The 18,620-nt window shown below is 39.0% G+C and overlaps 1 protein-coding gene across 1 annotated transcript in view; it reads left to right on the top strand.

Moving 5' to 3' along the window:
- LOC126088396 (DNA-directed RNA polymerase I subunit RPA1) overlaps positions 1-18,620 on the top strand; it is a 326,390-nt gene that overhangs the window by 186,780 nt on the left and 120,990 nt on the right. Inside the window, exons 22-24 of the mRNA XM_049906539.1 lie at positions 2,343-2,571; positions 10,373-10,644; positions 10,758-10,922. Coding sequence (XP_049762496.1) covers positions 2,343-2,571; positions 10,373-10,644; positions 10,758-10,922 — 666 coding nt within the window. The remainder of the gene's footprint in view (positions 1-2,342; positions 2,572-10,372; positions 10,645-10,757; positions 10,923-18,620) is intronic.

The raw sequence follows: 18,620 nt of genomic DNA, 5'->3' as shown, positions 1-18,620 counted from the left end.
TTGAGTGCTTCCAAGTCTCAGAGGTGGGAAGCAACGTGATCATTTAATTGCTGATCAGATGCAATGAGAGATCACAATTCTCCAGTCAGTACTGTTATCGGGCATCAGTGAATGTTTAGTGTTACATCTAATTCTTTTGACTCAGTGGATAGCAAACTGATTCACCCCTCTGTCTGCGCTGTGGGCTGTTGAGAAGCCCTTCCATATTTCTTCCCCATTAAGCAATTTATCAAAATCGTTAGCTTATGGATACTACTGTGGTGAGAATTCGTGGATTTGACTTTGAAATCTCTCCTGGTTCCTGTTCTTAATCCTCACAAATATATAATAATGGGCTCTTTTTGCAGTTCTTATAGGTTCACCTTTTACATAAAAAAATGAAGGTGTGTAAGGAAAGGGAAGCTTGGTCCAGATTTACAAAGAGAGATCCCCAGGACTGGGACCATCCTGCAGTTATTCATATTGTAGGGTGCTTGTTTGCAAATAATCACAAAAAAAACACAATTTTGCATGAAGATCTAGACCCTTAAAATTGACAGTGGTTGAAATAGTGGTATTGTAGTACAGAGTTTGGCATATTGACCTGAAGTGCAGAAGGTTGTGGGATTGAATCTTACCAGGTGCTTCACCATTTTTTAATTTTAAATCTTGATCAAAATGACTTTGATCATTATTTTTGTTCATTTAATGGGTTTAAATGTATTTTCTCTTTAAATTGCTATCCCTCTGTCATCTTGTTTTAATCATTGTATTACTTTTTACTTTTACTTTTTCCTTTCTTTTTTCTCATTTTGAATCTTTGTGTGTGTGATTTTAATTATTTTTTGTACTTCAATTTAATTTCTTCCATTTGATCATCTTATATTTTAGTCCATGTTATTGCTTTCATTATTTCTATCCTTTATTTTGCTTCAATATCTTTTTATTTATAATCCCTTCTTTTAAATCTTCATCTGACCTTTTTGGCCATAGTGAACAAGAATTTGTTTTAAATGTTTGTATGATGATTAGCACCAAAAGGATATACATCTTGTATGTAACAAAAAATACATTTTTGACCCTGTTGCACAGCCACTATAGATTGTCTCACCTCTTGTATTTTAGCTGATAGATTGGCATTTGAAAATATTTAAATACTGTGATAAGATCACATGCAGAAAGATTCCTAATGAAAACAGAGTGATAGGAAGAAACTTAATACAGTGATCAAAATGATTTAGAAAGGATTATAAATTTATGAAAATTATGTTTAAAACAAATAATTAAATAAAAAATTAATTATCAAAGACATTTCATAATGATTTCAAAATAAAATTTTTGAACATCTCGCAAGACCTTGTGCATATCAAGCTCCTATGTTAACCAGTACGCTACAACGCCTCTATCTACTATCAATTTGAAGGCTCTAACAATATTATGGAAAGGATAGTTGCTGCTCACCGTTTAACGGAGATGCTGGATTGCAGATACATGCAACAAAAAGACAATAGGAAAGTGAGATTCCGGCCATCTTCTACTGTCTGTTTTTGATGAAGGCCTCGTTGGCCGAATGACTTTCCGACAGTCATTTTGTTGTGCCTCTCTCTGACTCAGCATCTTCGCAATATGGTGAGTAGCAACTATCTTTTTCAATATTTGTTTCATTCCGTCATGGATTTTCCATTGTTCAGTTTTAAGGAATACAAAATTAAGAGGACTCACCACGTTGAATGGCTGCAGCAGAGAGATACCTGGCATCCTAATGCACGTCATTATGTAGATGGTTTCAAAAAGTCAATCTCACATCTTGGGCCCTCTCCTCATTAGTAGTAATTTCCTTTATATTCTCTCATCCCTGCTTTTGAGGAACTTTGCCTTCCTTTCAGCATTCTTTCATATACAATTTTTTTTCCTGTTTAAGACTTGGATTCTCATAAAGGACTGTTAAAAAATTCTTGAGCTAGGTAAATATATTTTTAATCTTGGTGTCTGGCGGCCTTGCTCTAGTTGTTCCTGTTCTTTTGATTGGTTGATGCTTCCCTTTGAATGGAAATATTGTTTATGTTACATTCAGTGGAAAATTCACTTCAGATAAGGAAATGTACAAAGAGCAGATGTGCCTGCCAGTACTTACATTCAGGAGGTCGAACTCCCAGTACAGCTGATAGAAAAATGCAGGAAATAAGATATCATTATTCCTAATAACCTTGCTCCTCTGTCCTGTATTTCCCTTCTCTACTCTTTTCACCAGACTCAACAAATACATTTTTTTTTCACTGAAGAATGAACCTTGTGTACAAAAAATTGGATGTTACATTCTTTGGTTGCTGGCATAATAGCAAAGACTTTGTGTTTGTTTTTAGAGAAATAAACAAGGTATGTCCGCAGACAATAACCTCTCAGTACAGACCGGACGAAGCCTTAGGTGCCCTAACAGAACGCATGGAAAGTCTTATTTTGCATTATTTGGACAACAGACCAAGTTGCTCACATCGACAAATCAAGAAAAAGGAAATAAAGAATATGATCTACTTGAAGTCAATGGAAGCACTGTGCCCTCCTGGAGAACCTGTAGGTGTTATTGCAGCTCAGGTAGGAGAACAGTCTGTCATATATTAATGTTATGGTAGCTCATTTGGTGGTATAATTGAGACATCAGAATGGTGTGTTTTTGCATGGAATGTTTACTGTCCACAGCCATTGTTTTGAACGGAGTTTTACAGTACCCACTACCATCAATAATTTGCGGTGTACCTTCATGTCAGCTCTTGTTTCCTATGCAATTCTTGTTACCTTGATAGAAGTGATGATACAAGGTTGATTGGATCCAGATAAGGCACTCATGTTTGCTGTTATTATAAAGCATGAGTTCTTACTAACCCCAGTGTACATTACACTTTCCAACTTCTTCTGTTGTTTCAGTACTGGCCATACAGTTCTGTATCTACCAGCGTATTCAGCTTGTAATTGAATGTACGGAACACCACTTCACAATCACAATTAATTCCAGCTCAAAAAGTAATTATAATAAAGTCTTCACTTACACTGGAAAGATATCAAATTGATAAACAGTTTTAATTGTCCCTTTCTAGGCTTGTTAAGCAGTGTTATAAAAATTAGAAACCTTGGGAGTTTTTCAACAGTTAATGTATTTTTATTGAAATTTATATGCATAATGGTACACACTTCTGTGATAGAAATGAACACTGCATACTGTATGAGTCTGTAAAAACTTGTTTCTAGGTGCTGAGCTTCTGCTATTATCAAAGGAATTCATTTTGTAATTATTTCCCCATTTTGTAAAGTGTGGTTATAGCATTTTGCCGAGGAAACAGATTCTGTACTGTTGATGTAAGAAGCATGACTGTGAAAAAGATGTACCAGTCACTTTGTTTGTGGATGAATGTTTTGTTACTATGAGGGCATGTTTCAGAGTTAGAACTAACCTATTTCCAAATCTGTAAAAATAAACATTATTTACTTGAAAAGAAAAAAAAAATCACTATAGAAACATGGACGATAAATAGTTTGGACAAGAAGAGAATAGCTTTCGAAATGTGGTGCTACAGAAGAATGCTGAAGATTAGATGGGTAGATCACATAACTAATGAGGAAGTATTGAATAGGATTGGGGAGAAGAGAAGTTTGTGACACAACTTGACCAGAAGAAGGGATCGGTTAGTAGGACATGTTCTGAGGCATCAAGGGATCACCAATTTAGTATTGGAGGGCAGCGTGGAGGGTAAAAATCGTAGAGGGAGACCAAGAGATGAATACACTAAGCAGATTCAGAAGGATGTAGGCTGCAGTAGGTACTGGGAGATGAAGCAGCTTGCACAGGATAGAGTAGCATGGAGAGCTGCATCAAACCAGTCTCAGGACTGAAGACCACAACAACAACAACAGAAAGACATTTACACAAAATTGTGTGATAAATTGTTGCAGATGTTATAATAATAACTTTGAATAACTGTGGAAATGTTTTAAAAAAGTTAATGATGGAGGCTTAAAAATTGTATGTAAGTGTAGATGTAAATATTTCATTATTTACATTTCAGAACATTTCACACAAAGAAATCAATAAAGGTAAGTCAGCTCCTATGGCTGTCTGATAAGATAAAGTTGCCTAATATTGTTGTGTGCTCAGGCTTAAATGTTGTACTGCACTTACTGTGTTGTTTTCCACTCATGAACTATAAAATACTGCCATACTGGCTTGACCCTTTTGTGATAGATCTGGTTCATGGATGTACTCTGACAGATTGTTGTGTTGTTCATTTTAAGTATATGTTGTATTTCCTTCTTTTTATATGTGCTTATATTGTGCATGAACCAAACTACAAACATGTCATCTCCTCCTTATACCACACCTTTTCCATTTTCATTATCAGCCCTGTGCCCCACTTTTATTTTTCTGTGGATACTTAGTTGCAACCAGTATTGCCACTTATTATTGTTCCTGATGTATACAGTGTCTTTCACTATTTTATGCTTACCCACCATGAACAGCTTACAAGAAAAAGTAAATAGGGAAACCACATAGTACAACTCTTTTTTTTAGTCACAGTTGGATACTGTCCCCCATCTTGTTCATCTTTACCTGACTACTACACCCATCATGTTCTGTAATGTGTTGTCCTGCTGTTTTTCTCCATATTGCTCCTTCCAGCACCAGATTAAGTATTCCTGAATTCCATAGCAAATACCACATAAACTGTCTTTCCCTTTGTGTGATAGCAGTGGAACTCATTCATCGAAGAAAACCTTCTTCACATGTGCCAGTCTACTTCTAATACCTTATTTGCTTTGATCATCCAAATAATCTTGCTCCACAGACAAGAAATTCTTTAAGTACTGTGTTGCTCTCAACTTTGATATTAAGCAAGTCAGTACTCTCCTTTCTACCACTCTTCAGTTCTGACTACTCTATTTATCTAAGTTATAAACTGTGCTAAGTGTGTTGTCCATCCCTTATACCAAGCCTAAAAGTCTTCCTTACATCAGGCCAGAAAGGCTGCAATGTCTGCAAGCCTTGGCATTGGTCTGTTTCCCTTGCCTTTTTACTGCTCTTCCCATGTTTTCTTTCACTTTCTTTATCACATCCTAAACATAAGAGTTTAACAGCAGTTGTGACAAGCTGCAACCTCGCCTTGCGAATAGAGTATAACGTCTAAAGGGATTAAATTGTAGGAAGTGTTGCTGATTGAAATGTGCTATCCAGCAATAAATAGGAAACTGCTTGTGATAAAGCAACAAAAATGGGCATACAAGCAGACTCTTGTAAGACATTTTACTTCACAACACTATGTTTGAGACTGCATCCCTTAGGAAGCATCTTACAAAAAGCAGTGAAAAGGCTTGTCTTTGTAGTAATGCTGACTGTCACCATTAATACAAAAATCAGTTTTTTAGGTGTAAAACAAGTAGGTGGTCTCTTGAGTTTCAGGCCAAGTATGTCAATGTTTGCATTTTGTATGAACTGATATCCGGACAGTTTTTACAGTTAAATATGCTAGAGATATAACCAGCAATGTGGTATATGTTTTGGTCCAAATGCATGCAATTAATATGTTATAAATTGGTGATTGTTTTCGAAGTGTAAGTCTTTTGCTTTAGGATGCTGACATCAGCCAAGATATCAGTTCACCGAAAGTGCACGCTATCCTTTGAGTGATCTCCTTTACTCCTAAAGAACTTTCCGTACACTGTGTGTGTGTGTGTGTGTCTCTCTCTCTCTCTCTCTCTCTCTCTCTATATATATATATATATATATATATATATATATATATATATATATATATATATATATATATATATATAATAGAGGGAAACATTCCACGTGGGAAAAATATATTTAAAAAGAAAGATGATGAGACTTACCAAACAAAAGCGCTGGCAGGTCGATAGACACACAAACAAACACAAACATACACACAAAATTCTAGCTTTCGCAACCAACGGTTGCCTCGTCAGGAAAGAGGGAAGGAGAAGGAAAGACAAAAGGATATGGGTTTTAAGGGAGAGGGTAAGGAGTCATTCTTTCCGCTCCTGGGATTGGAATGACTCCTTACCCTCTCCCTTAAAACCCATATCCTTTTGTCTTTCCTTCTCCTTCCCTCTTTCCTGACGAGGCAACCGTTGGTTGCGAAAGCTAGAATTTTGTGTGTATGTTTGTGTTTGTTTGTGTGTCTATCGACCTGCCAGCGCTTTTGTTTGGTAAGTCTCATCATCTTTCTTTTTATATATATATATATATATATATATATATATATATATAGTTATAATAGAAGGAAACATTCCATGAAGGAAAAATATACCTAAAAACAAAGATGATGTGACTTACCAAATGAAAGTGCTGGCAGGTCGACAGACACACAAACGAACACAAACATACACACAAAATTCAAGCTTTCGCAACAAACTGTTGCCTCATCAGGAAAGAGGGAAGGAGAGGGAAAGACGAAAGGATGTGGGTTTTAAGGGAGAGGGTAAGGAGTCATTCCAGTCCCAGGAGCGGAAAGACTTACCTTATGGGGAAAAAAGGACGGGTATACACTCGCACACACACACATATCCATCCACACATATACAGACACAAGCAGACATATTTAAAGACAAAGAGTTTGGGCAGAGATGTCAGTCGAGGCAGAAGTGCAGAGGCAAAGATGTTGTTGAATGACAGGTGAGGTATGAGTGGCGGCAACTCAATCTCCGCTAATTTCAAGTTGTTTGTTTTTAGGTATATTTTTCCTTCGTGGAATGTTTCCTTCTATTATAACTATATATATATATATATATATATATATATATATATATATATATATATACCTAAAAACAAAGATGATGTGACTTACCAAATGAAAGTGCTGGCAGGTCGACAGACACACAAACGAACACAAACATACACACAAAATTCAAGCTTTCGCAACAAACTGTTGCCTCATCAGGAAAGAGGGAAGGAGAGGGAAAGACGAAAGGATGTGGGTTTTAAGGGAGAGGGTAAGGAGTCATTCCAGTCCCGGGAGCGGAAAGACTTACCTTAGGGGGAAAAAAGGACGGGTATACACTCGCACACACACACATATCCATCCACACATATACAGACACAAGCAGACATGTTGGGAGTAGGATTAAGGTTCACATCATGTCTGCTTGTGTCTGTATATGTGTGGATGGATATGTGTGTGTGTGCGAGTGTATACCCGTCCTTTTTTCCCCCTAAGGTAAGTCTTTCCGCTCCCGGGACTGGAATGACTCCTTACCCTCTCCCTTAAAACCCACATCCTTTCGTCTTTCCCTCTCCTTCCCTCTTTCCTGATGAGGCAACAGTTTGTTGCGAAAGCTTGAATTTTGTGTGTATGTTTGCGTTCGTTTGTGTGTCTGTCGACCTGCCAGCACTTTCATTTGGTAAGTCACATCATCTTTGTTTTTAGGTATATTTTTCCTTCGTGGAATGTTTCCTTCTATTATATATATATATATATATATATATATAATAGAGGGAAACATTCCACGTGGGAAAAATATATCTAAAAAGAAATTCCAATCAACACAATCTGGAACCACAACACCCCAATTCAATAGTTAACCTTTCCTCCAAACCTCTCTCCCAATCCGAAACCTCTGTCCTATCCAAAGGCTTCACCTTCAGCCCCACTCCCAGATTTAACCAAACCGCCCTCGTCAAAGATTTACTGCCCTACACCCGTACTCTCTGCTGGAAATATCACTTTGCCACGAAGAAAAATGATCCTAATCCTACTCCTAACGATCCAACTCCCCAAGACACTATCCAAATTGAACCATGCCTGGAACAGTTCCGTCCTCCGTCACAGCGGGACCCACCTCCTCTTCCTCAAAATCACCCTCTCATAACCTTCCAGGAATTTCTGACTTCCAGCCTTGCCTCTCAATCCTTCTTAAAAAACCTTAATCCTACTCCCAACATCCCCACTGCTGAAGCCCAGGCTATCCGTGATCTTAAGGCTGACCAATCCATCGTCATTCTTCCGGCGGACAAGGGTTCCACGACTGTGGTACTTGATCGTCGGGAGTATGTGGCTGAGGGACTGCGTCAGCTTTCAGACAACACTACTTACAAAGTTTGCCAAGGTAATCCCATTCCTGATGTCCAGGCGGAGCTTCAAGGAATCCTCAGAACCTTAGGCCCCCTACAAAACCTTTCACCTGACTCCATCAACCTCCTGACCCCACCAACACCCCGCACCCCTACCTTCTACCTTCTTCCCAAAATTCACAAACCCAATCATCCTGGCCGTCCCATTGTAGCTGGTTACCAAGCCCCCACAGAACGCATCTCTGCCTACGTAGATCAACACCTTCAACCCATTACATGCAGTCTCCCATCCTTCATCAAAGACACCAACCACTTTCTTGAACACCTGGAATCCCTACCCAGTCTGTTACTCCCGGAAACCATCCTTGTAACCATTGATGCCACTTCCTTATACACAAATATTCCGCGTGTCCAGGGCCTCGCTGCGATGGAGCACTTCCTTTCACACCGATCACCTGCTGCCCTACCCAAAACCTCTTTCCTCATTACGTTAGCCAGCTTCATCCTGACCCACAACTTCTTCACTTTTGAAGGCCAGACATACCAACGATTAAAGGGAACAGCCATGGGTACCAGGATGGCCCCCTCGTACGCCAACCTATTCTTGGGTCGCTTAGAGGAAGCCTTCTTGGTTACCCAGGCCTGCCAACCCAAAGTTTGGTACAGATTTATTGATGACATTTTCAAGATCTGGACTCACAGTGAAGAAGAACTCCAGAATTTTCTCTCCAACCTCAACTCCTTTGGTTCCATCAGATTCACCTGGTCCTACTCTAAATCCCATGCCACTTTCCTTGACGTTGACGTCCACCTGTCCAATGGCCAGCTTCACACGTCTGTCCACATCAAACCCACCAACAAGCAACAGTACCTCCATTATGACAGCTGCCACCCATTCCACATCAAACGGTCCCTTCCCTACAGCCTAGGTCTTCGTGACAAACGAATCTGCTCCAGTCCGGAATCCTTGAACCATTACACCAACAACCTGAAAACAGCTTTTGCATCCCGTAACTACCCTCCCGACCTGGTACAGAAGCAAATAACCAGAGCCACTTCCTCATCTCCTCAAACCTGGAACCTTCCACAGAAGAACCCCAAAAGTGCCCCACTTGTGACAGGATACTTTCCGGGACTGGATCAGATTCTGAATGTGTCTCTCCAGCAGGGATACGACTTCCTCAAATCCTGCCCTGAAATGAGATCCATCCTTCATGAAATCCTCCCCACTCCACCAAGAGTGTCTTTCCGCTGTCCACCTAACCTTCGTAACCTCTTAGTTCATCCCTATGAAATCCCCAAACCACCTTCCCTACCCTCTGGCTCCTACCCCTGTAACCGCCCCCGGTGTAAAACCTGTCCCATGCACCCTCCCACCACCACCACCTATTCCAGTCCTGTAACTCGGAAGGTGTACACGATCAAAGGCAGAGCCACGTGTGAAAGCACCCACGTGATTTACCAACTGACCTGCCTACACTGTGAAGCGTTCTATGTGGGAATGACCAGCAACAAACTGTCCATTCGCATGAATGGACACAGGCAGACAGTGTTTGTTGGTAATGAGGATCACCCTGTGGCTAAACATGCCTTGGTGCATGGCCAGCACATCTTGGCACAGTGTTACACCGTCCGGGTTATCTGATCTGGATACTTCCCACTAACACCAACCTGTCAGAACTCCGGAGATGGGAACTTTCCCTTCAGCATATCCTCTCTTCTCGCTATCCGCCAGGCCTCAATCTCCGCTAATTTCTAATTTCAATTTGCCGCCACTCATACCTCACCTTTCTTTCAACATCATCTTTGCCTCTGTACTTCCGCCCCGACTGACATCTCTGCCCAAACTCTTTGCCTTTACAAATGTCTGCTTGTGTCTGTGTATATGCGGATGGATATATGTGTGTGTGCGAGTGTATACCTGTCCTTTTTCCCCCCTAAGGTAAGTCTTTCCGCTCCCGGGATTGGAATGACTCCTTACCCTCTCCCTTAAAACCCATATCCTTTTGTCTTTCCCTCTCCTTCCCTCTTTCCTGACGAGGCAACCGTTGGTTGCGAAAGCTAGAATTTTGTGTGTATGTTTGTGTTTGTGTGTCTATCGACCTGCCAGCACTTTTGTTTGGTAAGTCTCTCTCTCTCTCTCTCTCTCTCTCTCTATATATATATATATATATATATATATATATATATATATATTCAAATGTTAATTAGTAATGAAACCCCTATAGTTTAATTGTATAAAATGATGCTGTGAAACATTTTTTGATCCCCACAGTTTGTTAATGTGTGTGAAAATGTGGTCCACTCCATTTACAGTCAATAGGGGAACCATCCACTCAGATGACACTGAACACATTTCATTTTGCTGGTAGAGGTGAAATGAATGTAACACTAGGAATACCAAGACTGCGTGAAATTTTAATGATGGCTTCCAAAAATATACACACTCCATCAATGGAAATACCTTTCCGAACTGGACTGAAAAATGTTGAAGCAAAAGCTGAAAAACTACGAAGATTACTGAAAAGAACAACTTTGGCAGATGTCCTCCAGTACATAAGTGTGAAAGATTGTCTTGACATCTCAAGGTAAAGAATTTAAGCCACAATATTAATACTTGAACATCACATTAAATTGTTTGTAGCAGTTTGTGAAAATATATGGTGGTTTGTTAATGTTTCACATATTTATATTTTTCCAGAGCAAGGCGCAGGATATATACGTTGAAATTTCAGTTTCTTCCATATTCAGCATACAAAGCAGAAACAATAATCAAACCTCACGATATTCTACAGTATTTTGAGAAAACCTTCATTTCTAACTTATTCAATGCCATAAGGAAGGCAGCAAAATACACTGGGAAATTGTAAGTTGGTGCACTACTAGATTGTCTTTTTAATACATGTATTATAAAGGAATACTCATTAAATGTTATACTCTTACTAGTGTTGCCGAAATTCATATATAACTGTCATTTTGGATCATGCAGCAAAAAATTAAGAACAGTCAGATAAAGGAATTAAGTTCACTTAGGAGTGTCATTGTCAAATGTTACTTGATCACTGATGCTATGACTGATGGTTAGATTAATGAGTGCGTGCTTTCTAACTATTTCAACATAGCAACGGAAGAAAACTTGGCTAAGTAAGGAATATCTCTTAATCATGAAAAAATAAAGCCATCATTGATCTGAAGATGGTTCTGAACACCTCAGTGCTTTACTAGATGTGTTCTTATTGGAGGTAGTATACCAGTCCCTTCCTCCAATCTTTAAACTGGCTTGCCCAACCAGTTATACAGGGAGCTACAGTTTAACATGAATTCCAAATCACAGTGTGGCTTGACATAATTCACATCAAGAAACATTGCCAGAGGTGAAAGAAGTGGTAATTGACAGACAAAAATCCTAGGATTCACCAGGCTTCGAACATGGGACCTTTGGCTTTGTAGTTGGGCTCTTCAATGCTGAGCTACCAAGGTACTTGTAAAGATACATGAAAAATACAGATTTGTGAGTTTTGCAGAGCAGAAAGAGCTTTATCTTAGCAAGCAGGAAATTGGAATATTTGACATACTGGGTGTGGAAGTTATGAAAAGAAATGAAAAGGTGTACATTGAACAGTACACAACTACTAAGAGTAGGTTGCAATATTAGGTGACTGTACTCATTTCTCATTATGCGTCAATAAGGGCCCAAACATCCATAGTGTAACATTTTGTCTTGGTTGGTGATGTAGCCATTCTCTTGAGCTATTAGTAGCCTGAGAGTTGTTTTTTGGTCCTAGTAATGTATAGTTTCTGATAGCAAAGTGCTAATGGACAATGACTCACATTGCCATGGTAGATAAAATTGCATGTGCAACTAACTCAACATATGTATCAGACTACACACTGTGTTCAATGTCAGTGACGTATTTCATCATTTATTGACAGACAGCCACTGTGGTATACATCTTGCACATTCAGTAGGTCCTCTGAAAGTCTGTGGCACCATTTTCTTGAATAACATCACATTCGCCTTGTATGTTACTACAATCTTGTGAAAGTTAACAGATTCCGTTTCTTTTATCCACAACAGATGACATTCAATATGTGCAGTTGTTGTACTGCACATTGAGTCAGCGTCTCTGCTATATGGTGACTAGCAACTAGCCTTTTCATAATATTATTGGATATAAATGTATGTTTTGTGAGGATAGGGTGGGTGGTCAGCTGTGACCTAGATGGAGGATCCATTCCAGCATTTACTTGAAATAATTTAGGAAAACTTTAATCAGGATGGTTGGACAGACCAGACTCCGTCCTCCTGAATATGAGGTCAGTTCTTAATAACTGTTTTCCCTCATTTCGTTTGTCCCTGTTGTACAGTGTTCTTTGATGTACAATTTACTCTAGATAACTTATATTATAAAACATAGTTTTGACTTAATCACTACATATATTAAGGACATCCACTGGTGACTAACTGACCAAACATTTGCTGCTATGTTGCTTCCACTAACTCTGGCCTGTTTGAAAAGCTGACTCCATGCCTTTACACACACAACCATGCACATCTTCATGTCCTCCACTCTGCTTAAAAAAATGAGTCATCACCTCCTGCCTGTGGTAAGCGAAATGTTGAGGCCAAGAGATAGACCTTACTGTCGTGTACTAGAAGTGTTAACACATGATTTTCTTGTTTAAGCATTGATTTGTGATCATGTATTGTAATGTGACAGGATGGTATAGTTGCCCCTTTCCTTGGTAACCACTACTCTGAGTCCTCTAAGTAATCTTTAATTGTGTGGTATACATTACTACGAAAAATGTTTTAGTTGCCTTTTTAAATAGATGTATGTTGGTAATCTTTCTCATCTACTTGTGTGATTTGTTATACAATTTCATTCCCTGGTACAAAATGCTGTTTTGATTTTTCTGTTTGTTTTCCCTTGGTAAATGTAGGTCTAAAGATGCTCTTGTTACATGATTATTTATAGAACTACTAGTGAAACACAGGGTGTTTCAAAAAGAATGTACATATTACAAAGTATTATGTTGTCAGAACTATCATGACCTAGTATTGGAGGAATAAATGTATTATGTATTTTATATTCATTGCTGCTAGAGATTGATTGTCTTCTGTTTGCTTGGTTACTGTCACATGTTGAAAAATGGCTATTCTGCAGCAGAAATCATTTTGAGTTCTCAAGTTTCTGCTAAATGTAATGCTCAGGGTGTATACGACCCTGCACATCCAGGAGAAAACCAGGAAAAACCCAGGAATTTTTAATTGTTTTAGTTTTCAGTTAAATTTTTGTAATTTTGACTGGCAAGAACCAATACTCTAACAAACAGAGGATATTACTACATTTTGCTACTGCAGCAATAAAACATGAACAAGAGGAAAAAAAAATTATGTTGCAAAGGAAATGCGTCATATATGACAACAAAATGCAGTGCTCATACAAGTGTCTGCCAACAGCAAAAGGCATCAAAGACTTTAGGAAGACTATGCAGTGCTTCATAACAACAAATTGCCTCCAATGAGCGTGACGTCACAACTGTTCACATTAGTTCGTTTGAGCAGTTGCAAGTGAGCTCATGCACATGTGCAGTTGAGTCACATATGAATAATACCTTTTCCTGCTTCTGGCTACAGAAGTGCAAGCAGCCAGAGGCTACCTGGATAAATTTTACTTCTGCATCCAAGCTGCCAAATTCAGGCATGCGCAACAGGCCTGGATCTAGAGGGCAAGGGGCCAAACCGTGGTATCTGCCCCGGGTGGCAATTTCAAGTGGCAAGGGGGACGGGGAGGTGCCAAATTCACATTCTTGAGGGGAAAAAACCTTGTCTCGCAAAGCAACTAACATCCTGCACACGTTGGTCTATCGATTATTTATATGATTTCGAAACGCATCCCTGTTGGTTTTTGAACATTTTTGAACACATTATAAGTTGATTTCTGAATGAATCATAAGTTTATTTTTGAATGCATGCATAGTGATGTCTCTGCCAGGGCAATCCCCATAGCATCTATAAATAAACTTTCCTGCAGACAAAAGGGGATGGGGCTATAGGAGCTAAGAGGAATAAAGCCGAACGGGTGAATGCTAATCGCTGTTTATGTGGTTGACTGAGTTTCTGAATGATCAGCGTTGTTATAATTACTGGCAAAATCCATAGATTCAGACTACTTAGAGAAAAAGATGTTAATACAGATGAGAATAGAGAAAATGTAGTACTATCTATCCTAATAATACTTTTTTTATATACCTGGTCGCTCTATGAACAATATAACAGGTACGTGTTCACATTGCATTTAATACAGAAACAATGGTTGCAACTTACATTCATCAATTTACAAATGCAGTTTGTGATGTTTTATTTGGTATAATTTGTCATATGCTGGTGAACCTTTAGTGTCCATGTTCTGTATCCATGGACCTTTCATTTCTTTCACACTTATCATTATTCGCATCTGTCGCGTGACACAGTAGAAAATCCAGGATGAAATTACAGTATTAAGAAAAAGATACATTGCTACTCACCACGCAGAGGATGCGTTGAGCCACAGACTGGCACAATGAAAAGACTAGTAAACATTTTAAGCTTTTGGCCAGAAGGCCTTCTAAGAATTTCACACACACACACACACACACACACACACACACACACACACACACACACACAGCCACTGTCTCCAGCCACTTTCAGGCCACAGCAGCCAGAGGCGATGGCCAGTTTTGTGAGGGTTTTGCTCATGTGAATGTGTACATGCTTTGTATTCCTGAAGAAGGTATTTTGGCTGAAAGCTAAAAATGTTTAGCTCTTGGATACATGATGGGGCTATTAAACACCCATTTAATTATATTAAAATCACCTGTAATTAGACCTTACTTAATGTAGTCCTTAAAAATACGTTTACCATTAAGAAACACAATAAACTTGTATTTAATGTCGAAAAGATTTTATGAAATCAGTGGTTTCTTAATGTTATGCACATAATGCATTGAAGGGGCCCTTTCAGGCCTGATGTAATATAATGCTTTAGTGAGCGCTTTTCTCCCAGTTCATAAATGTTGGTACCTGGGATATTTTTATACTGACAATTGTTGCACGGTCAGAATCCAGGACAACTGTGGCGGACTTATTACTCATTGTAGAAGTTGACCTCAGACGTGAAAGAAGTCGCTCTCGTAGCTGATTTAAGTAAATGTGTTTGTTATTCTTTCTGTTTTCATTTCTTCTCTCTTTCTCTAACAAAGTAATTATTTAGACACTCTTTCTAATCAAGGAACATTTGTTTCTTACAGTACGGAATCATCCAGTACATCTCGAAAGAGAGAATGTAATTCTGCTATAAATGCACATGATCCAAATGTTTCAATGATTATTTCTGAATGGTTGGACAAATATGAATCGACAAATATGAATCTAGTATTGCTTTCAAAGATGATACTGATCCTGCATATACACCTTTGTCGGACAGCTCACAATCTGAAGAAAGTAGTAACGAATATTCCAATGTAAATGAAGTGGGCTTACCAGCAAACATCTGGCCTGATAACCAACAGCTGCCAGCTACTTCAAATAATGTAGCAAGTACACAACTGCCTGCAAACCTTTTTATTGGGCGCGATGGGACTCAGTGGCGCGAAACACCGCCACCTTATAGCAGAATTCTTACACAAAATATAATGAAAATTTCTCCAGGTCCTGTTAGGGAAAGTCACACACTAATACCAAAAGGTGCTTAGAGTTACTGCATCACAAATAATATTTTGGATGAAATAATTCATTGCACAAATCTGGAAGGACGACACTCAGCAGTTATGAAAGGTCAAACAGGATATAACGTCACATATGTGGAAATGAATGCATTTTTTGGAATTCTCGTATTAGTTGGCAGTTACAGAAGCTGGGATGTTCATGTAAGGGGATTATTTCATGACTCTTCTGGCAACCCTGTTTATATGGCAACTTTTTCTGTAAACAGGTTTGAAGAAATAAGGAGAGCCTTCAGGTTCAACAATAGATGCACTCGACAAGCTAGGAGCCAAGACGATAAAATGACAGCTTTTCGCAATGTATGGAAACTATTCATAAGTAAATGCAGGCAAAGCTTTCATCCAGGAGAGAGCTGCTCAATATATAAACAGCTAGTGTCTTTCAGAGGGCGTTGTAAATTTCTACCGTTTATTCTAAGCAAACCAGGAAAATATGGAATAAAGATATTCTGACTCTGTGACTCTTTGACATCTTATGATATAGATGGGCTAGTGTATTCAGGAAAAACTCCAGGTCACCCTTGTGAAGCTAACGTTGCAGTTCATGTAGTAAAGACTCGGGCAAAGATGCTCAGAGGAAGCTCAATAAACATCACGGTGGACAACTACTTTACTAGTGTTTCCCTGTTTCAAGATTTATTGAAGGATAAAACTACAGCAGTCGGCACTCTTCGCCGTAACAAACCACAAATTCCACCTGAAATGAAACCATGTAAGACACGAGAGGTTTTATCTTCAACATTTGGATTCAGAGATGATGATGTGAGAATAAGAGTGTGGTACTACTAAGTTCCATGCATCATGATGCCACAGTTGATTAGACTCATAAAAAGAAGATACCAGAAATGATTCTATTTTATAACAAAACAAAATCAGGTGAGACAAGGAGATGGTCATTTGTATTATGGGCTAATGTAATGGATGTAGCAGCTATAAATGCTATCTGTTTGTTCACAAAACGACATCCTGTATATCACAATGGGAAATCACATAAAAGGTGGCTTTCCTTGAAAGACTTGCCCCTACAACTTATTCATCTGCATGTGGAGTACAGAGCCAAAACTCGAAATTTGCAAAGAACTGTCATACAAATATTGGTTGGATGTGGTGTCAAAAAGTGCCTGGAAATGAATTTCAGCCACGAAAGAAAAAGGCCCAGAAGAAAATGCTTTTTGTGCACACAGGAGCTGGAAAGGAAAATTGCTCAGTATTGTTCAAAATGTTTTAACAATGTATGCAGTGAACATAGTGTGTGCTTGTTTGTGAAGATTGTTTCCAGTAATGTGCAAAGCTTAGTGACAGGCAGCCTAATCTTTATTTGTGTTATATGCTGTGTATCTCAATTTTGGTGTGCCATGTTACATGCAACTTAGCCATTTTCTTTCTTTCTATTTTGTATTTGGATGCTTTATGCATACTGATTTGCATTGTAACTCTCCAAAGTATAATTCATAGTTTATTTTAATATTAACAAAAGTTATTGCATACAATAATAATAAAATTAGCATTCATTAAATTGAAACTTATTCCACTGAAAATTATTGTCCACACTTTTTCTTTAATATTTTTCTAATTAAACTAGCTACAGACGTGTTTTATAACAGTAAGATTTCATAATAAATAATGTAACAAAGCTGAGAAATAATGATATTTATGGAAATCTCAGTGGAGGCTTCTGAGGCCCCCATCATGCGTTAAAATCAGTCCGAACACCTGTGCATCCAAGGTTTAGTAATCTTTTCATGGTGCCTGTCTGTAACTCAGTGCCTTCTCTATGTGGTGAGTAGCAATCTATCCATTTTATAATATTGTGGTTATAAAATGAAGCACCAAAGAAACTGGTATAGGCATGCATATTCAAATACAGAGATACATAAACAGGCAGAATATGGTGCTGTGGTTGGCAACACCTATGTAAGACAACAATTATCTGGGGCATTTATTAGCTTGGTTACTGCTGCTACAATGGCAGGTTATCAAGATTTAAGTCAGTTTGAATGCGGTGGTATAGTCGGTGCACAAGAGATGGGACACAACATCTCCGAGGTACCAATGAAGTAAGGATTTTCGTATACTGTGAATATCAGGAATCTGGTTAAACATCAAATCTCTGACATTGCAGTGACTGTTAAAAGGTCGTGCAAGAACGGGACCGACGACGACTGAAGAGAATCATTCAACGTGACAGAAGTACAACCCTTCTGAAAATTCCTGCAGATTTCAATGCTGGGCCATCAACAAGTGTCACCATGCAAACCATTCAATGTTTGGGCTTTCAGAGCCTAAGGCTCCCTCGTGTACCCTTGATGACTGCACGATACAAAGCCTCCCGCTTGACCAGGGCCCGTCCACACCGACATTGGGCTGTTGATGACTGGAAACATGTTACATGGTCGGACGAGTCTCGTTTCAAATTGTACTGAGCAGATGGGCGTGTATGGATATGGAGACAACATCGTGAAAAACCATGTACCCTGCATGTCAACAGGGCACAGGTCAAGCTAATGGAGGCTCTGTAATAGTGTGGGGTGTATGCGGTTGGAGTGATATGGGAACCCTGATACATCTAGATACGACTCTGACAGGTGACACATATGTAACCATCCTGTCTGATCACCTGCATCCATTCATGTCCATTGTGCATTCCGATGTGCTTTTACAATTCCAGTAGGAAAATACGACACCCCACACATTCAGAATAGCTACAGAGTGGCTCCAGGAACACTCTTCTGAGTTTCAACACTTCTGCTGACCACGAAACTCCCCAGACATGAACATTATTGAGCATGTCTGG

The sequence above is a fragment of the Schistocerca cancellata genome, chromosome 1, assembly GCF_023864275.1.
Source record: "Schistocerca cancellata isolate TAMUIC-IGC-003103 chromosome 1, iqSchCanc2.1, whole genome shotgun sequence".
NCBI lineage: Eukaryota > Metazoa > Arthropoda > Insecta > Orthoptera > Acrididae > Schistocerca > Schistocerca cancellata.
Note: the sequence above shows the minus strand (reverse complement) of the source record. Positions and strands in the feature narration are given on the sequence as shown.